We start from the raw sequence: 21883 nt of genomic DNA on the forward strand, positions 1-21883 counted from the left end.
CATATATTTTCTCTGGCAGGAAAGTTGGTTTAGTGAGAAATCTCGTGTAGAAGACTCACACTTTTATAAAGACTGGATAATGCATCTTTTATCATATGTAGAATAAGTACACCATACATGTCTTTTTTACATGTATTTTATCATAACTGGAAAGTTTTAATAATTAACAAAGATGCAATTTATATGTAAATATATAGATGTGCGATTTTTAAATATCCCTTTAGGATAGGTACCAAAGTTACCTTAGACATACGCTACTATTTATTTATAAAATGAGGCTGAAAATAATTGTAACTAATACTAACATTTTAAATGACAGTTAGTACCAATAATAAGGTGAAAGAGACAAATATTTTTTTCTGTCTAATTTTTCTTTTGGGGGACATTTCCCTATGCATTTATTCCAGTAAGTAATTTACTGAATGGATTTGAGTTTCATTACAACAACTGGAGATAATAGGTTTGAAATTTGTAGCAGAAACATGGTTGCCCTTGGAGTCACCTTCTTTTGTTATAGAGCAAATTTCAGCTTGCCGCTTCTTGAATTAAAGAAAAACATTCTGCATTGCAGTCTGCTTAGATGGTAGTGGCATTTTTTTCCCCACTAAAAAGCTAGCAAATATATTACAGCTTGCCCTTTCTTGTTTTGAAAAACTGGCACCTGAATAGGCATAGTTTTGTGTTTTGCATATCACAAGTTGCTTCATTAAAAGCAACAGAAGTCAGCAGAATCAGAGGAACATCTGTATGTTTTAGATAGATTTCCCTCTTTTTGCAGCTTCACAATACATTTGCTTGCTTCAAAACCATCCTTGTTTATTAATCTGTTAGTGACACAAAACATCTATTTTGAGTCCATTATTATTATATTGAATTTCATTATTTATTATCTGAATGTTGTATACAAAGATAATGTTTTCCTAAATCAATTGAAGAAAATAATAACTTTAAATTGGGGAGATTGGAGATAATAGGGTATTGATTGCAGGGCTTGAGTTTGTTGTTGATATCTTTGATTGAAGTCCTCTTTAAAAAAAAAATCAGAGCCTTTCCACTATTTAAGGGATTACAGCAAAAACATAGGAAGAATAAATGTTAGAGTAATGTCTTTAATGATTGGATGAGTGGGGGTGACTTTCAAGTTTATTTTATTTATTTATTTATTTATTTATTTTGATTTGTCAATCGCTTACAAGATAATAGGTATAAGTATATACAAAGTTATGAATACATGAAATGGATACATATAAGAAAAATAAATGAAACAATAGGACAGGGACGGTAGGTACGCTTATACACGCCCCCTACAGACCTCTTAGGAAAGGGGTGAGGTCAATTGTAGACAGTCTAAGGTTATAGTTTTTGAGGTTTGGAGAAGAAACCACAGAGTCAGGTAGAGTATTCCAGACATTGACCACTCTGTTGCTGAAGTCGTATTTCCTGCAATCAAGTTTGGTGCAATTAACCTTGAGTTTGTATCTATTGTGTGCTCTTGTGTTGTTATGGTTGAAGCTGAAGTATTCATTGACAGGCAGGACATTGCAATGTATGATTTTATATACCATACTTAGATCAGACTGAAGATGGCGTAATTCAAGGTTTTCTAGGTCTAGAATTTCAAGTCTGGTGGCATAAGGTATTCTACAATGAGTAAAGGAGTGGAGAACTTTTCTTGTGAAATATTTCTGGACTTTCTCAACTCTGCTAATATCAGATACGTAATGTGGATTCCAGACTGATGAGCTGTATTCGAGTATTGGTCTTGTATATGTTTTGTATGCTCTAATTAGTAATGTGATATTACCAGAGAAAAAGCTATGCAGAATTAAGTTAACAACTCTTAACACCTTTTTGGCTATGTAGTTACAGTGGGCTCTAGCACTGAGATCATTAGAGATGAGTACTCCAAGGTCCTTTACAAAGCTTGGATCATCAACAAGGTCTTGACTATTCAGCTTGTCTTTTATTTTCTGGGTTTTTTTTGTCAATATGTAAGACAGAGTATTTATTCAGCCCAAAAACTTTTACCTTAGACTGTCTACTATTGACCTCCTCCCTTTCCTAAGAGGTCTGTAGGGGATGTGCATAAGCGCACCAAGGTGCCTACCATCCCTGTCCTATTGTTACTTTTATATTTTTTAAAAAAATTTCTTATATGTATCCATGTATTCATAACTATGTTTTACTTATACCTATTATCTTGTAAGCAACTGACCAATAAAAATAAATAAATAAAAAACAATAAATTTGTTGAGATTTGAAGTTGCCATTTTTTGACCATTCTGATATATAGTCAAGATCTTTTTGAAGGGTAGCAGTATTGTCTGTGGTATTGAACAGCTTTACATCATCAGCGAAGAGAATCCAGTTGCTCTTGATATGATCACAGAGGTCATTTGTGTCGAGTATGAAAAGAGTTGGTCCTAGAACACTGCCTTGGGGGACACCACTGTTGACAGGTACAGAATTTGATAGGACACTCCTAATTTTGGCCATTTCTTGTCTGTTGGACAGGAATGCTTCTGTCCAGTTATGCAGTTGTCCAGAGATACCATAAGATTTTAGCTTTAGGAGTGATTTGTCATGTACCTCTGAATAAAAGGCTTTACAGAAGTCTATGTAGATTGTGTCTATTGTTTTGCCCTGATTGAGTTGTGTAATCCATATGTTTTTGCAGTGTAAGAGTTGCAGATTACAGGATAGTTTTTTCCTGAAACCAAATTGTTTATTAGAGAGTAGGTTGGTTGTCTCTAAGGGGAGAATAATGGATTGGTTAATAATTGATTCCATGACTTTACAGGTGATGCAGCATAAGGAGATTGGTCTGTAATTTTCAACTAGGCTGGGGTCTCCCTTTTTGAAGATGGGGATGACCGTGGCTTGTGACCATAGGTTAGGCAAGGAGCTGGTCCTGAAAGATTTTTCAAAAATTATGCTTAGAGCTTCTGCTATGGCAGTGGATAGCTTTTTTAAGAAGTAGGCACATATTCTGTCTGGTCCTATAGATAGAGATGATTTTAGATTGCGTAATGCTTTTTCAACACTGTCTTCTGTAAAATCGATATGTATTAGATCATTGTAGTTGTCTGTGGTTCGACTAGGAAATACTGGGCTTGATCCATTGCTGTTTACAAATACTGATCCAAAGAATGTGTTAAAGAGGTTGGCTTTAATGCTGTCGTCATTTCAGTCTTTAACATTAGGTCCTATCGGGTGGGATGGACCTTAAGCCTTTTAGTTTTTTGTTTACAAAATTGTAAAAAGTGCGGGTGGAATTGGTGCGTAGAAGGTTTTTTTCTTGTTTAATGTGATAATTGGTGCATTCAGTCTTTATCTGATGGCATAAATTTTTGTATCTTCTTTTGAAGTTGGCAACGTGACCAGATTTGTTTTTCCGCCAAAGTGATTTCTTTTTGGATTAAAGTTTCCTTATTGTTATGGGTAATCTGTTTTTTTTTTTTGCTTTTTTTGTGTTTTGGGAGTTGCTATTGGTACATATAGTTTAATGACTCTTTTGACTTCAAGTAAAAATACGTTATAATGGTCTTCAACACTATTGCATCCAGTGAATAGAGATTGCCAATCAAAGGATGAGAGATTGTTGTCTATAAGATCATAGTTGCCTTTTTTGAAGTTATAATTAATTTTAAAGTTAATTATATCCCAGCTGAAATTATGTTGACTATCATTAGGAAAAGGATGCTGGCTAAAATTTATTTCATTTTGGAATTGGAAAACTGTATTGCCTTAATTTTTATAGAGCACTTGTGTCTTAAGACTCCATTTCTGTTTATCACTAACTAGCATGGTTAGAGACAAGGGCTTGTTGGAGTTACAGATATGGAAAACATCTGATCCATCATCATGTTCTCCACTCCTGTCTTAATTTCCTTTTTTTCCCCTGATGGTTGTTTCCCCCCATTTATGTCTTTCTGTCACATGAATGTCAGGATTCTCTTTAGCTCATTTGGGAAGAAGATGAAGTGACAAGATAGGGAGAAAGTGAACTATTTATTGTTCACGAGCATGCTGAAGCAGAACTTAGGTGGGGAGAGGAGTGGGAGAAGGAAGAGAAGATTAGAAGAGGAGAAAAAAAAACAATAACAAAAACTTGTATGCAGCCTGCCTCTCAACAATTCTGGGTGACATGACAAAGAAACTGCAATAAAATCAATAAAACATAAAAGATATAGAAAAAAGCTGACAAGCATGATGAATCGGGGAATTTCATTATATTAAGACAATTTCATCATAAAATGTAATTTCAAGACTTCATCATTTTGATCCACCCCTCACCTCAAAATGTTGCCCACCACTTTTCCCATCAGGAAAAAGCAGAAGAGGTAAGGCACTTCTGGGTAATTGTAAGACATCAAGAGATAATGTTTTGGAGTGACAAGGGATTTTGATCTCAACCAGTATCTTTATGTAAAAGACTGGAAGTTTCCACTCCTCTGTCTTTCCCTTGTGATAAAACCGTATCTCTAAAAACTTAAGTCATTTTTTTTCCAGAGAGAATATTCTGTCTGGGACCTGAAAAGCTGAAATGCAGGGCCCATTTCCTCTGAAGTAATAACCTTCATCATTTCCCTTGAAAACCTTCATCATTTCCCAGAAAAAAATGGAGATCACCGTTCACATATTGTCCTCCAAAAGCAGATTAAATTCTTTTGTTTTACAGGCCGGACCTGGTAGACATGAATACTGTTGCTGTTCAAAGCAACCTTGCAAATTTAGAGCATGCTTTTTTTGTAGCTGAAAAACTTGGAGTTGCCAGGCTTTTGGATCCTGAAGGTGAGTTGATGAATTGAAAATACTGTTGAATGACAGGCTTCAAAAAGCATGACAGGAAGCCTGATGTTGTGTTACCTGTATTGTAAACATTGCCTGTGTCCACTTGTACATTTTAGATGTCGATGTCTCCTCACCAGATGAGAAGTCAGTAATCACTTATGTATCATCACTTTATGATGCATTTCCCAAAGTACCTGAAGGTGGTGAAGGCATCAGTGCACACGTAAGTAAGAAAGTAGTTTTTATACACTCACAGCAATTTTTAGGCAGAAATACTGAAAGATTATCTAAAGTTAAGAGTGTTGCTGTCTCACTGGAGCTCAAAACTTATATAACTGCTATTTACTGTAGAAAACAACTTGAATAACAATAGGTCATAGAATGATAATACTAAGAAGTGAGAGTTCTCCACTTGGTCATACTTCCTCCATGCAGGGAAGGTGAATCCACTTTCAGATGACATGTTCTGTTGCAGTGATGGGATTCAAATATTATTGCCACCGGTTTGGTGGGCGTGGCTTGGTGGGCATGCTTTGCACGCATGCACACACTTTGCATGCGCACGTGTGCCAAATGCACACTTTGCGCAGGCGCAGAGGTGTTCCAACTCACCTCCTGCAAGCCTGCACAATCCCGGTCACTTCAGCAGCTGCCCTGCGGCACTCTTCTTTGCCGCGCAAAGCAGCAGCGCTTCAAATTCAGCAGATAAAAGTGAGTATGGGAGCCCGGGTGGGCCCAACAGCAGAGCGGTGGAGAGAACCAGTTCAGTCTCCACTACCCATTGCTGCTACCGGCTCACCGGAACCGGGCTGAACCAGTTGAATACCACCACTGTTCTGTTGGGTTTACCTGACGTTTAGGCTATTGAGCCAGGGCATTTTGAAATGAGTTCTTATGGACATGATGCTGATTAACCTATATCATGAAATTGGCAACTAGATGGATGAGTAATTTGGGGGCCTCTTCAAGCTGACCCACTAGAACAGCATTTCTCAATGTTTCTGGGTTGGGGGCCCAGCATAGGGTGAGGGGGAGAGGGGATGGTTTTGTGTGAAGGGTAGGTGCATGCATACAGCTTTGTTTGTATGAGTGCATGCCTGCCACACGCACGAGTTGGGCTGCAAGTGTCGTCATCTGCCCATGTGAGTTGAGCTGCGTGCACACATAATGTGCACCAATCTACCATTCACGTGGCCCAGTTTTGAACAGGCCACAGGCCAGTAGTGGGCTGCGTCCCACAAGTTGGGGACTTCGGCACTAGAGCATAACCAAGAAAGCATAAAGGCGTGATGCCATAGAAATAGAGTTATGAAGTTAAAAACAGGTCATGGCGGGGGGAGGAGAAGAAAGAAGAAGAAGGAAAAGAGAGGGATATTGACAGAAGAGGGCCTAAACAAAAAGTATAATGCTTACAGTAAGGACGGCCTGTTTCTCAAGGGAAGCAAGGGAAGTGCTTGTAGTATAAGCTAGAAATCAGGTGAACAGTAGATAAGAAAACTAAAATCAGATAACAGAAGGATACATGGGTACAAATATAGAGGGGCTATAAAGGAGAGTGGGCAAAGAATCAGCAAAATCTCATATTGGGTATAGGAGACGAGGAGAATTTGAATCAGAAGCCAAAAAGATATATAGGGCTGGAAGATCCAGTTTCTGCAATGTTATTCAAAAATCACTTGCAAAAAGAGACTTTGCCACTTTAAATTGTAATTTTTGTTGTCACTCTAGGACAAAGTTGGATAGAGCTGATTGGTTGCTTACCTATATTGCAACAGATACAATTGACAAGCAATGTCTTTACAATTGGTATGCTCCTTTATTGCTTCTCTTAGGATGTTGAAGTCAAATGGATTGAATACCAGAATATGGTGAACTACCTCATCCAATGGATTAGGCACCATGCCACAATAATGAGTGACAGAGCATTTCCAAACAACCCTGTAGAACTCAAGGTGATTTTTTTTCTTTTGTTTATATTGCCAAATACAGTTTTTTTAAAAAAATATTAGGTACTACTTTTGTAGAGTAATAAATCACCTATTCATTTATAGTGATCCACAAAACTCCCAAGTCCTTTAAATGATAGAAATAGCAATGCTGGAGCATAAAATACTTGATTCAAGAAGGGTCTGTCTTTTTCCAAAGACAGAATCTGCCCAAAGCCAGCTCCAGTACAATGTAGAGTGGGTTTAGAAGAGAGTGAATTAAATATGCCAGTATAGCTCTTCTGGGAACTTAAGAGGTTGGCATAGTTTGCAGTGTTACATGTCCCTTTATGTAAAAATGCTGGAAGCTATTATGTCAGAGAGAATGTTAGGTTACATTTCTTTTCCCTCTCATGCTATTTTCCTATAAGCATAATTTTTATGCATGGAGTTCTCACCAGTGGATTAGTTTCTGTCCTTATCACATGATCTTGAAATGGGTGGCTATATAAAATTGATCAATAAATCCTCAGTCAATCTACTATTACTCACATGGCAATGGAAAAAAAAACCTGGATTTCTGGTCAACTATGTATAAACAGTGATTCTAGATATTAGAATCTTGGGAAGGAGCCACAAATCTAAACAGTGTTCATGTAAAGATTAAGCAATAAAGGGCATCTCCCTGGCTTGGAGGCATTATAATGCATTTTAATCTGAGGCTGCGCAAGCCACTGCCATGGCTAGCCCAAATTTAGTGGTTTGGATTCTTGTCCTGTTCTTAAAAAGACATCAAACAGAATTCTCTGCAGCAGTTAACTATGGGGATTATATGCATGAACACCAGCGGGTAGAAGATTTCATTTAACCTTGGACTTAACCAAGATGGTCAAGGGGAAGCTGAATGGGAGACATATGGTTTAATTCTCTCTTTTCTTATAATCCACATATTTTGTTCTTGATGTTAAGTAAGTTAGACAATTTGGTTTCAAAATGAGGAGCATGACAAGTTTTTATAAGCCTTAGTAAACCAGAATATCTCAGTAAAGACTTCAACGTTTGTTTTCCTTTAGGCACTTTATAACCAATATTTACAATTTAAAGAAACAGAAATTCCACCAAAGGAAATAGACAAATCAAAAATCAAGCATCTATATAAACTACTAGAGGTAAGCTATATTGTGTGGACTGGTGCAGGCTGGATTTATTTCTCACTTTTATGCTTGATTTGGTTTCTCAATTTTATGCAATTATTCCTTGCCTTCAAAGGTTTGGATTGAATTTGGGCGTATCAAGCTTCCTCAAGGCTATCATCCAAATGACATTGAAAAAGAATGGGGGAAGCTAATTATTGCTATGTTGGAAAGAGAGAAAATGCTTCGACCAGAAGTTGAAAGGTAGGTTGATTATTTGTTTTATAGCACGTTTCCCTGCCAGGTTGAAACTGCTCAGTAGGATAATAGACAGAGACACTTTGATCTCGAAACAAAGGTAGTAAAAATTTCCTTTGTAGAAATGAATTGTTGGGTGAGCTCATTAATTGGATATTGCTTTTATATTGAACGAATATCTTTACTGATGCTTATTTTTATTGACATAATTATCAAGCAGCTTATGCAGAATTCTGTATTAAATAACAAATATGTAACTGTAACCTTGTCTGATGTTTTGCCCATCAGAATTTGGACAATTATTCCAGTTATCAAACATTGCTTATAGTTATACAGTTTTCTCAAGGTTTATGTTTCAATCCTGACCAACTTTTGAGTAAATAATAAATTTTTTATTAAAGTTGCAGACCAGCAAAAAGTAGATGATACTTTCCAAAGTTTGCCGTGGCATTTACAGGATTGAGTGGGCTCCCACTATTTTTTTCTCAGACGCCTCAAGAGGGTTTAAAAAAAAAAAAGTGCCGGTTATCCCAAGTCTTGGTGACCCCCAACTGAGATGGCACACCCAATCCCTTTGAAGGTTGCAATCTTGGTAGATTGCATCAAAGCCTTGTGCCTTGGTGTCTGCTCAAGGAAATTCATACTGATGCCAAGGCAGAGGTGGTATTCAACCGGTTCGCACCTACTTGGGCGAACCGGTAGCGGTTATTTGGCGCCAAACCGGTGGCGACCCCTGACTGTCCATGCCCCCAACCCAGTTGCCAGGTCACTCGCTTGCGATCGCTCTCCTAACTTTCCGTTCCCCATGTTCTCTTTCTTCCCGGGGGAAAGGAAGAAAGGCATGGACGCTGCAAGTATTGCTTTCCCCGAGTAAGTTAAAGTGTCTCGAGAGAGAAGGAGTGCGGTCTGACAGAGGGAGTGGGGGTGAATCGAGCCTTGGAGCACTTTTGCAACGTAAAAGAAATGCATTTTGGAAGAGGTCCTTTAAAAACTTCTCCAAGGATTCCCCATGGATGCTGCAAGTATCGCCTTCCCCTTGTGAGTTAAAGTGGTCTGACAGAGGGGGTGGGGGAAATCCACCCCAGCCTTGGAGAAATTTAAAGGAGCTGCTCCCAAAATGCTTGTCTGTTAAGTGCTCAGTGTGTGTGTGAGAGAGAGAGAGGGAGAGGGAGAGGGAGAGGGAGAGGGAGAGAAAGAGAGGAAGGGAGAGAAAGAAAGAAAAAAAATAGGAAGAGAAAGAGATAAAACTCTGTGCTATTATTTTTAATTGTTCCATTATTTATCGTGTGTTAATATTTTACACTGTCCCTACCCCTAGAGTGATTTTTCTGTCTTTCTTTTGCCCAGGGCTACCACATATTTTTCAGGGTTTACATGCATTCAATGTCAATAGTCCAGAGCATAAAATACACATGTGCTTAACAAGAGTTGAAAGGGACCTTGGAGGTCATCTAGTCCAACCTTAACCTCAGGCAAGAAAACTGAGGATGCCAAACTCTGAGTAGAAATCCTGGGAAAGGTGTCAGAATAATACTTAGAAGGGACCTTGGGGTGAACCCTATACCATTTCAGAGAAAATGGCTGTCCAGTCTTTTCTTAAAAACTTCCAATGATTGAGCACCCAGAACTTCTGGAGACAGGCAGTTCCACTGGTTAATTGTTCTCACTCACAGGAAGTTTCTCCTTAGTTTTAGGTTGCTACTCTTTGTTCACTTTCCATCCATTGCTTCTTGTTTGCATTCTGCTTCTTGGGAAAATACATTGTCCCCCTTTCTTTGTGGCAGCCCCTTAAAAGACTGTTGCCTTTCACACTCTTGAGTAAAGCATGTGAGCCATTTCCTCCTTTCAGTGGTCCATGAAAGTACATCTATAGTATGCAGATAATAAAGTCAAAAAAGGTGAACATTTATACAGAACTATAGATAAGTTGAGGCTGGGTGACAAGGAATGGCTCGGAGGGGAGGGGCCAGATGAGGGACCCCTTGATGTGAGTGACATTGAGTTGGCCACACCCACCCAGTCACATGACCATCAAGCACACCCACCCAGTCACATGATCACTAAGCTATACCCCACCCAGTCACATGACCACCAAGCCATGCCCACCAAATAAGCCATGCCCACAGAACCAGTAGTAAAAAAAATTGAATTCCACCACTGTGCCAAGGACATTGTGTGCCATGAAATCAAAGCGAATAGGCTGACTTCCCAAGGCCATGTGCAATCAGGGTAGTCTTTTCAGGACTGCTTGAGTCTCCTTGACAATTACCGAGAATTTGCATTATGTTCCCTGCTAGTCTGAGGCAGAGAAGAGATGAAAGCTGTACCCTTAGCACCCAAATAATTTTAACAATGAAAAATAAGGAATTCCCTGTCCCCTTTCAAGGAAAAAAAATGAAACTCTTGCTTGGGCCAATATAGGAGGAAATGGCTGTGCCCATTCTGCTGGTTACCATGCTCATAATCCTTGCCTTTCAAGAGTTATGATTTATACCAGATCTCTCTCTGTGTGTGCATGTCGGTGTGTGTACATGTATTTGTGTATCTTATAATAATTAACTGTATTAATTTAGTGCCATGCAAAGTACCAATGTTGCAAATTCTATGCGAATATTTTTAAGTGGAATTCCTCTATTAGGCAGATAACACGGACATGGGCATTTATATGAAAAATAAAGGGAGGGGATGTAACATGTTCATTATGGAACTTGAGTCAGAATCATGACATAATCGCACAATTGTGTCATTAGCATGGTGACATGAACGTTATGTTTCCTTATGTTATCATGCAAGTACTATAAATGCATCTGGCTGGACACAGTCAAAATTGGACTCTTTTCCCCCACCGATGACCTGCTCTGAGCCTCCCCAAAACATTGATCTTGGGGAAAATGCTGAATTAAAGGGTATCCTGTGGATTACTTAAAGCAACAAAAAATTGCCGGCAAAGACTAGATACCATCATTAAGCTTGATGTTTGTTGCTACTGCAATACCCATTATGTAGAAAGTAAGCCAGTAAAGGTCTAGAGCAGGGGTGTCCAACCTTGGCAACTTTAAGACTTGTGGACTTCAACTCCCAGAATTCCTCAGCCAGCTGGGAGTTGAAGTCCACAAGTCTTAAAGTTGCCAAGGTTGGACACCCCTGCTCTAGAGATTAGTAATGGCTGAGTATTCAGCAACAAGTGAGATTGTCTCAAGTATCTATTATTACCATATTGTCCTTCCTGTACCAAAATATTTTTTCTCTCTCTATATATATATTGACTGGTTGTGGACCATAACCTCTTAATATTTTATCTATGTATTAATTTCTCTCTCAGATGACCCAACCAAGAAACCTTCAGTTTGCCTTTTGATCTCTCTGACTTTGTCCAGATTTGCCTCCAGCTTAACGAAGTAAGAGAGCAAAAGCAATTATCCTATTCATTCAGGGCTTTATTTCTTCTTTACATGGTAGCCAAAGGGATCCCTCCCATTTCCGTACGCTAATGATTTCCCTCAGTATGCATTGTGTTTATTAGGAAAACACAAAGTTGGGGTAATCTGTGGTCATACTTGGTCGGAAAGGGTCTTGGTGGGCAGAGAGAGAAGGGAGGGACCTTGCTTGAGGTCTGTGGGGAAATGGATTCATTCGATGGGCCAGCTATAAATTCCTCATCGCTGCTGTTCATGAAAAGGGTGGTATACCCTCAATCCAGGTTGTAGTAATTTTTTTTTTCCTCCCATCATTAAGCCTAACTTTTTCATCTTGTGTGTTTTCTTATCTAAAGGAGCTTCTGTTTGAGGGGAAATTGGAAGACACTAGCTATGTTTGAGAAGAGGCATGTATAAGGCAGTGGCATCATGGAATATAATCACTAATTTCCAATCGGCGTAGCCTCTCTTGGAGTATAGATATATTCAAAGTTTGGAGGTTACCTTTAAGTAATTTGTATCATAGTCAGTCAGTAGTTGAAAGTGTCTCAGTAGTTTTGCTGTAGTAGTTGTTAACTTTAGTGGGCAAGAACTAAAGAGGGAGATAGCCCAGTTTTTGCTAGATATTCTGTATTGGGGATGCAAAAATCCATTTGATTTCTAGATTTCCATTTGATCTAGATAACTATATGCGAGCAAAGAGTTTTGAGTTTGCTCCATCTTTGCTATCCTCACAATGTTCATGTATGATAAGCCTAATCCTAACAGTTTAGAATAGCATTAATATAAACTGGAGGTCAGTTACAGAATAGGGATTTGTTGAACAATAAGATTAATTATAAAACAATAAAATAATTCATTATAAGATTCATTATAAAATAAATCTGCTGTTAAAGGAAGAGTAGTGCTGAAGGAGCTGCAGCCTCAACTTCCTTAACAAAGTAAAGACTAGAATTCTAATGATATATAATATTGATACTCCTTGCCAGCAAGAAATCAGAACACCTGGCTGTGCTGGCATTTTTGCCTGTACACGTTCAAAATCCTTTTAATGCCAAACAGTTAAAGGAATTGCTACCACATTTTATAGAAAAAAATATAGCAGTCAGTAAACTGACATTACTGTCCAAGCCTAAACACTTGCTAGCGAATTCCAAAAATAACCATTGACTCTGCAATTCTGATCTTTTTATAGAATAGAATAGAATAGAATAGAATAGAATAGAATAGAATAGAATAGAATTCTTTTATTGGCCAAGTGTGATTGGACACACAAGGAATTTGTCTTAGTGCAAATGCTCTCAGTATACATAAAAGAAAAGATACATAGTCATAGGGTACAATAAGCAATCAAATCATACTAGGAAACAGTCCGTATCAATTGTAAGGATACAAGCGACAAAGTTATAGTCATACAGTCACAAGTGGGAGGGGATGGGCGATAAGGAGTGATGAGAAGATTAACAGTAGTGCAGACTTTGTAAATAGTTGGACAGTGTTGAGGGAATTATTTGTTTTGCAGAGTGATGGCGTTCGGGAAAAAACTATCCTTGTGTCTAGTTGTTCTGATGTGCAGTGCTCTATAGCGTCGTTTTGAGGGTAGGAATTGAAACAGTTTACATCCGGGATGTGAGGGGTCTGTAAATACTTTCACAACCCTCTTTTTGACTTGTGCAGTATACAGGTCCTCGATTGAAGGCAGGTTGGTAGTAATTGTTTTTTCTGAAGTCCTAATTATCCTCTGAAGTTTGTGTCTTTCCTGTTGGGCTGCAGAACCAAACCAGACAGTTATAGAGGTGCAGATGAAAGACTCAATAATTCCTCTGTAGAACTGTATCAGTAGCTCCTTGGGCAGTTTGAGCTTCCTGAGTTGGTGCAGAAAGAACATTCTTTGTTGTGCTTTTTTGATGATGTTTTTGATGTTAGATGTCCATTTTAGGTCATGTGATATCGTAGAACCTAGAAATTTGAAGGTCTCTACTGTTGATACTGTGTCGTCTAGTATTGTAAGAGGTGGTAGTATAGGAGGGTTTCTTCTAACCACCATTTGTATGGTTTTGAGTGTGTTCAGTTCCAGATTGTTCTGGTTACACCACAAGGCAAGTTGTACAACCTCCTGTCTGTATGCAGATTCATCGTTGTCTCGAATGAGACCAATCGCTGTTGTGTCATCAGCAAACTTCAGTATTTTAACAGATGGATCGTTTGAGATGCAGTCATTGGTATATAGGGAGAAGAGAAGTGGAGATAGCACACAGCCTTGGGGCGGGGGGGGCTGTGCTGATTGTACAGGTATCGGATGTGATTCCGCCCAGCTTCACCTGCTGCTTCCTGTCTGTTAGGAAGCTTATGATCCACTTACAAGTGTGTTCAGGTACCGCTAGTTGGTTTAATTTACTTAGAAGAGTGTCTGGAATGATGGTATTGAATGCTGAACTGAAAGTCTACAAAGAGGATCATTGCGTAGGTATTTGGAGATTCAAGGTGTTGTAGGATGTAATGCAGAGCCATGTTAACAGCATCATCTGTCGATCTATTTGCTCAGTATGCAAACTGCATGGGATCTAACAGTGGATCTGTGATGGTTTTCAGGTGGGACAGCACAAGCCTTTCAAAGATTTTCATAGCTACCAATGTTAGAGCAACTGGCCTGTAGTCATTCAGTTCCTTGATGGAGGGCTTCTTTGGCACTGGGATGATAGTAGAGCACTTGAAGCAAGAAGGAACATAGCACATCTCTAGTGATTTATTGAAAATTCGGTTGAAGATGGGGGCCAATTGGTCAACACAGACTTTTAAGGAAGAAGGAGTTATCTTGTCTGGCCCTGGTGCTTTTCCTGGCTTTTGTCTGTGAAATAGATGTTGCACTTCTTTTTCAGTGATCACCAGAGGTTGTGAATCCAATGGAATGGGGCCAGTTGTAGGAGGCTTGGCTGTTGTTGGTGTGTTTGAGATGGGGGTTGTGGAGATAGGGGGCTGTAGTTTCTTTTCAAACCTGCAGTAAAACACATTCAGGTCATCTGCTAGTTGTTGATTTCCTTCTGCCTGGGAAGGAGGTTTGCTGTAGCTAGTGATGTTTTTAAGAGTTTTCCACATGTTTGCTGGTTCATTTGTTGAGAACTGATTCCTTAACTTTTCAGAGTAGCTTCTTTTTGCTTCTTTTATCCCAGTAATTGCACAGTGAATCTGCTTAAATAGAACAAAAACATTTTTAAATACATTCTTAATTTGAATTATTTGCAAGGTAGCCTGTGCAAGATAATGTAGTGCCGGTCCTGTTTTGGCTGTAATATAAGCAATTATCAAAAGCACACAGTTGGAGCACAGCTGGATCAAAATGAAGACAGGCTTAAATGAAAGACACATGTAAAAGCAAATATGAATATAATGAATTATTTCATTGAAAATACAACTCTATAGAATGACTATTGATCGATTTTTTTGTTTACGACTTGGGAGTTGCAGATCTTTAAAAAAAGGAAGATCTTATCCTGTCCCATATCAGTTAGGTTTCTGGGATTGGATGACAGTTACCTAAAGGTATTTGGCACTTTTCCTTCAATGTTAACGCCCTAATCATTCTGATTAGTCCCTACTTGTACAGGCACTTAAAGAGTGTGAGCCAAGCCCACATTGGCATATATAGCTGAAGGCAAAATCTGAAGAGGAATAATATTTACAGGATTTTGAATATGCACGCTAAAGCCTGCTTGAGGATGCAATGGTGGAACTGCTCTTAAAGCTAGCTCCTTTCTAGTAGCTGTGCACCTTTGCAGACATTCTGCTTATTTTCAGTTTTCAAACAACCAAGGAGCTTTTTGACTATGAAAAATGAATGCTAACAGTTATGGCTACCAGAGTAGTGACTCTTTTAGTAATAGCACTAGTACCCGAACCAGCATTGATTCTAATGAAAACTTCGTATCTGTTAACTGTGGTCCAACTCTTGTTAATTCGTGTATAAGCTTTGGCAATGGTCCAATGGAAGGATCCAGGTAAGTTTTGATATTACATTGCAGAATTTGGTTCAGCTTTATTTGGTAACAGTTAATACTACTTTCTTGTATGGAAAAAGGGTATAATCAGCCTTATGTCTTAACTTTGATGTCTTTAGGTTAGATATGCTGCAGCAAATTGCAAACAGAGTTCAGCGGGACAGCCTCACTTGCGAAGACAAGCTAATGCTTGCTCGAAATGCTACTCAGTCAGTGAGTAATTTTGAATATCTAGTTTTTGACTTTTTTTCCATATTGAAAACCCATGGGGATTGATTATTGGATAAAAGGTAGAAGGACAGCATCTTTGTTTATATCTTGTATGATTAGGTACTTACCCTATAGCCAAAATATATCACACTCCATGGCTTCAGGCTTTGCATTTTTAAAACCGGAATTATGAAAACTCTTTTCAAAAATTATTTGGAAGATGAGAAGAATTATCTGTACTTATTAATAGCTCATTTTGGAGTACCATAAAAATGCATCATATATCATCACACATGCAATGAATTGACTTAAACATGAATCTCATCTTTTACATACAATGCCACCTTTCAGGGTTAAAAACATTTTAAAGTAGTATAAAGCTACTGTACTAAATGCTTCAAGCTCTCTCTATGTCAATAAGGCATTGAGAACATATATTCAGAGCCTACTAAACATTTTTAAAGGAACACAGTATATGCTTATTATAATTTCACTGCAGTTTTGAGGACTGTCAGTAAACTTGGAGGAGGTAGAGAATGCTCAGGAATATTGTATCTGCCAGAAAGAAAAAACAATTGCTAGATATGCATTAGTGTTAATAGGTAATATTTCAAGTTAAGAACTACAGAGTGTGTTCCCACTATACATCCTGAATTTTATATTTGTTTTTAATGTTCAGGAATAGCTAAGGATTTTTTAAACTTGAAAATATATCAAAAGTCAAGGAAGTTAACGGTCCTGTACAAGTAAAAGTCTTGTAAGAGATTGTACTTTTTTTTGCATTATAAAATTCATGTACTTATGTAAATTTAAAATTTCAAGAGGCATAATGACTCAGTGGTTAAAGATGCTGAGCTTGTCAGCTGGAAAGCTGACAGCCCTGGTTTGAGACTCAAGTGTTATACAGTGGGGTGAGCTCCCCCACTGCCTCAGCTCCTACCAACCTAATAGTTTGAAAGCTTGCAAATGCGAGTAGGTAAATAGCTACCACTTCAGTGGGAAAGTAACAATGTTCCATGTGCCTTGGCTTAGAGTCACATAATTACGGAAATGTCTGGACAATGTTAGCTCCCTTAACTAAGAAAAGGAGATGAGCACCTCCCCCTAGAGTTGGAAATGATTGAACAGGGGAAACCTTTACCTTTACAGTAAATTTCATCTTGAAAAATGTAAAATCCAGTTGTCTTGTGTTTTATCCAGTCAAAAAACCTCCTTTGTATTCATTTCAGAAAATAAGCAATCACAGCTGCTTAAGCAACCTTTTGCAAAGTATTTTAATATAGGAAAATAATGTTAATCATATTGATGGTAGTTTTTCAAAATAGTTCTATATGTGCAGGTATGTATTTCTGTTTATCTAAATGGGGAGCCTACTATTTATGTACACTACTGATTTTGGAGAGAGCAATATATATTGAAAATTTGGCTTGACATAAGAAATAGTTGATGATTTAAAATTAAGCTGTTACAGATATATTTAATGATAACTGATTTTATCTTATAGCATATTTTTCAGACACAAGCATCTAAAAAATTTCTAAATGAGCATCATTATTGTCTGTCCCAAAAAAAGTTATTAGAAGAACCTTATTTTCCAGTTAAATACATGCATGGTTATTTTTGTTTGTTTGTTTAAACTTAGGATAGGAAACGATTAGAAGCAGGCCTGCAGTTCCAGAACGAAGCTGAGATCGCAGGCTATCTACTTGAATGTGAGAATCTTCTCCGCCAACAAGTTATGGATGCCCAGATTCTTACTGATGGAAAATATTATCAGGCGGATCAATTAGTCCAAAGGTACATACATTAAGGTTGCTATTTAGGAATAGGAGTTCCTAACGTCTCATGCCAGTGACTATTCTGCCCCTGGGAATTTCTGCAATTTTAATAGAGATTGGTTTGGCTTACTTAGTTCTGTGTTCAAGTTGTTTAAACAACTTATTTAAGCACTGCTGGTCTTGACTTTAATTAGGATGCCCATTAATCTATGCTTGAGCTAGAAGGTGATTTCCAAAGTAGGGCATAGATAATTCTGCTTCAAAATCTGATCTCTGAAATCCTTTCAGCTGCCCTGTAGCCCAGGATAAGACAATTCTATCGTATGGCAAGAAGTATGGATATCACATATTCAGCAAGTGTCTAGCAATATCTTCCGCTACTTTTATGAGATGCTGTCAGTAATATAAACATATATAAATGAGTGCTTCTGTAAATCAGGATTGGACAACTTTTCAGCTGTAAAATCTTCACCAGGTCCTAGGTAACTCCAGTACCAGCAGGAACACTCCTGTTCTCAGTCCTTTTGCTGGATGAAAAGAAAACCTCCCATTTCTTCTTTTTTTTTTTCTGAGTAAAAGCCATTTCCTACAGCCTACCAAACTGACACCTCATGTTAGTGAGAGCACAGTCTTCCAGGGACCGTATGTGGTTCACATACAACAAGTTAACTTTTACTATCAAATGTGAACTAATATTGCTACCAGTATGTAGAAGAACCTTTTTGATGCTGTATGCATTTTTCCCATTAGTAGCTAAATGGTTTGATTCCTGTTCTTACAGTCACTTTTGCTCTTCCTTCTCAAAGATGCACAAATGTATCTTAAACAAGCTGTCCTTTTCTTGTGAAAAGAGCATATTCAGGAATCGCTTTTGAAACAAAACTGATTATAGGGGCTTATTAGTCTTGTTATATGATTATGTTTTACATCCAAAGACACAGCTAGACATTTTATGACCTTAGTACCATTATAGCATGAAAGCACCAACTTTGTGCAGATTATAAAAGGATTTATTGGAACAAATTGATCTGACTCCTTTATTATGATAGTTAATTTAATTATTTAATTCTGATTTCTATTATTATTCTTCATGAAAATTCTGAGGTAGTAGCCAGTCAATTTCTATGGTGAATGCTTTTCTTTGTTTTAATGTAGGGTTGCAAAACTCCGAGATAACCTTATGGCCTTAAAAGCAGAGTGTTCCTCAATCTACAACAAGGGGAGAATACTAACAACGGAACAGACCAAGATGATGATATCAGGAATAACACAAAGCTTAAACTCAGGGTTTGCACCAAGCCTAAGCCCTAATTTAAACGCTGGACTAAATCAGGGCTTGTCTCCCTCCTTGACCTCATCCAGTCTGACGTCAGGTTTGTCATCAGGTTTTTCTCCAAGACTGACCCCAGCCATCACCCCAGCATACACTCCAGGCTTCCCACCACGGTTAATTCAAAGTTACATAACTGGAGTTGACACGGGTGGACTTCAAACACTCAAGTTGACACAGATTCGCAAACCTCTGATGAAATCAGCTTTTATTGATCAGAATTTAACAGAAGAAGAAGTCAATATGAAATTTGTACAGGACCTCTTAAGATGGGTAGATGAAATGCAGGTAACATCTTGATATGTATGGTCTTCATTTGCCCTTGATGGTTTTTTTCTTATTTGTACAATGGATCGAGTTTAATTTTTTAAACTTCCCTTTGCCAGGTACAACTTGACCGAGCCGAATGGGGCTCAGATTTGCCAGGGGTTGAAAGCCATGTTGAAAATCACAAGAATGTTCACAAAGCTATTGAAGAATTTGAGTCAAGTCTTAAAGAAGCAAAAATCAGTGAGGTACAGCATAAAAACACCTTGTGACTCTACCTATTTTAAAACATGCATTTTAACTTCTTGTATAACTGCACTTGGCTTAAAGAAGGATCACTTTGTTATATTAATTAAATGAATAAAAAGAAATGTGTAATCCTTCTGTTAACTGTTGTCTGTCTAGAGCTCTTCTTTTTAAAAAAAATCTCTAATCCAGTTTGTTCTATGCAGATCCAAATGACTGCTCCCCTCAAACTCAGCTATGCAGAAAAATTGCACAAACTGGAGAGCCAATATGCAAAACTCTTGGTAAGATCATTGTCAAGAAGTCCAGGTCTCAGTGGGATGTTCCTTGATAATGTAAGCAAAATTAAGCTTTGTTTTTTTCTTTTTGTCTTTCCAAGAATGCGTCCAGGAATCAAGAAAGACACCTCGACACCCTTCACAATTTTGTATCACGTGCTACTCGGGAACTTATATGGTTGAATGAAAAGGAGGAGGCGGAAGTTGCACATGACTGGAGCGAAAGAAACACAAATATAGCAAGGAAAAAGGAATATCATGCCGTAAGATTTAGTAATGTCTTAAAAATAAAACTGAACATATTTTCTACTTGCTTCAGGTTTCAAAAGGTTTTTCCCTTTTTTTTAATTTGAAAGGATCTGATGAGAGAACTTGACCAGAAAGAAGAAGTTATTAAATCAGTACAGGAAATAGCAGAACAATTGCTCTTTGAAAACCACCCTGCAAGATTAACTATTGAGGTAGGTTATTAAATTTGGCTTTAGAAGCACTTTTTATAGGATTCCAAATTTAAAGCAACACTTTCAAATAACTTGCTGAAGAATTGCAACCTTCCCCAATTGGCTGTATGTTTGTGGTGTTTATTCTAACACCAACTCCCAACACACACACCCTCCCCTGGCTTTTGTTGAAAACCTTAGAAAGTTGATACACAATCTTGTGATATTCTTACCTGTTTAGTCTTCTACTGTGCTTCTGTTTCCAACAGAACTCAATAACAGGCATCACTGGTTTCATCTTGTACACATTAGAACTGCAGATAAATATTTATGTCTGGGTTCTGCTTTTCCATTTTGTGTTATTGCTGCACATAAATTTTTCTTGCAGTGTATAGTTGAGTGTGAAAGGTTATGACTCAGTGCATTATTTATTAGACTTTAAGGTGCAGCATGACACCTTGCTACTGTCCTAAAATGAAAGAAACAAGATTACAAAACATGGCACTCCTGTTTAGGGTTCCACCTAACCCATTGTGATTACTCCCTGAATATTCTATTGTATTCTGTTCTATTTCTTGCTCTCACTGGCTGCGTTTCACTGGTGATGGTTTTGAGTTATTTAAAAAGGAATGCAGAGCACTGTTTTTTCCCCAAGGAGAATTCCAATACCATAGCACCATCTAATGTTTTGAGTAGGAGTGAATCTAGTACACCTAGAAGGGGGCAGTATTTTCCTTGTTCATATGTAGCAAGGAACTTCTCCCTGTAAATGTTTCATTGTCGTTATGCATCACAATTATTTATTATTACAGATCTTACTTGGACATTATATTTATTTTGGACTAGAATTAAGATACATACTGTAGGTCAGTGCTCTCAACCTTGGCAACTTTAAGAAGCGTGGATTTCAGCTCCCAGAATTCTTCAGCCAGCCATGGGAGTTGAAATCCACTCAACTTAAACTGACTAAGGTTGAAAAACACTACTGTATATACCACTTACAACTAAAGACTTTAGCTAGCTAATATGGACACCTCTCGGTTTCAGAACTGACCATAGGTTAATTGATTGTGCATCTCTGTCAAAATGGATATTCTGCAACAATACTTAAAAAGAAGTATATATAGAAGTAGATTTGCTCTATGATCTGTCCTTGTTATGAAACAATTCACTCTACTGGATTCTATAGCGAGCTTTTTTGCTTCTTTGTTAAGGGTCAGTAATGTTAGCCAATTAGACAGGCAGCCATTGTCCAATAATATAAATTGTAGCCAAGGTGTTTGGGTTCTAAATGGCAGTCAACCTAACTTTCCAGAAAATGTTATTCATTTTTGTAGAGCAGCTTATATTTTAGAAGGTGGATGCTTTTGTTCAACAGCATACTGCTGAGACAAAGGCATTGGGAACGGGGGAGGGAAAAATCAATTCCTCGTATTCTTTCTCTCATTAGAGAGAATTAGGGCTGGGGTTGCAGAGACACATATGTTTTTTTTTATCTCTTTCTGTATCCTTCAGGCCTACCGAGCTGCAATGCAAACCCAGTGGAGCTGGATTTTGCAGCTCTGCCAATGTGTTGAACAGCATTTAAGAGAAAACACTGCATATTTTGAGGTATGGATTAAATTGAAGATGCTGTGGCATGATTGCAGATTTCAGCTGTAGCTATAACCTCAAGAAGGAAATTCTAATGTGGTTCTCAGCTAAGCAACGTAGAGGAATGTTTTTATGATAAAGATACAGTTTTTACCCATCTAATTCAGATGTTTCAAAGACACAATTTTTATGTTATTCCAGTAGTGATTCTATTGGTCCA

At 37.9% G+C, this 21883-nt stretch overlaps 1 protein-coding gene across 12 annotated transcripts in view; it reads left to right on the forward strand.

Moving 5' to 3' along the window:
• Positions 1 to 21883, forward strand: part of DST (dystonin) — a 333471-nt gene that overhangs the window by 148848 nt on the left and 162740 nt on the right. For 10 of the 12 annotated variants that reach the window (XM_087916037.1, XM_087916029.1, XM_087916044.1 and 7 more), the window contains 13 exons: positions 4682 to 4794; positions 4911 to 5017; positions 6627 to 6746; positions 7793 to 7888; positions 7989 to 8116; positions 15641 to 15734; positions 17374 to 17528; positions 18665 to 19127; positions 19226 to 19354; positions 19559 to 19636; positions 19732 to 19893; positions 19987 to 20091; positions 21586 to 21681. In XM_087916037.1, coding sequence (XP_087772163.1) covers positions 4682 to 4794; positions 4911 to 5017; positions 6627 to 6746; positions 7793 to 7888; positions 7989 to 8116; positions 15641 to 15734; positions 17374 to 17528; positions 18665 to 19127; positions 19226 to 19354; positions 19559 to 19636; positions 19732 to 19893; positions 19987 to 20091; positions 21586 to 21681 — 1846 coding nt within the window. Of the gene's footprint in view, positions 1 to 4681; positions 4795 to 4910; positions 5018 to 6626; positions 6747 to 7792; positions 7889 to 7988; positions 8117 to 15145; positions 15522 to 15640; positions 15735 to 17373; positions 17529 to 18664; positions 19128 to 19225; positions 19355 to 19558; positions 19637 to 19731; positions 19894 to 19986; positions 20092 to 21585; positions 21682 to 21883 lie in introns of those variants that run through there. The other 2 variants (XM_026695187.2, XM_026695188.2) reach the window with 1 other exon arrangement.

Source organism: Pseudonaja textilis, chromosome 1 (assembly GCF_049901715.1).
Source record: "Pseudonaja textilis isolate UNSWEBS1 chromosome 1, rPseTex1.2, whole genome shotgun sequence".
NCBI classification, from domain to species: domain Eukaryota; kingdom Metazoa; phylum Chordata; class Lepidosauria; order Squamata; family Elapidae; genus Pseudonaja; species Pseudonaja textilis.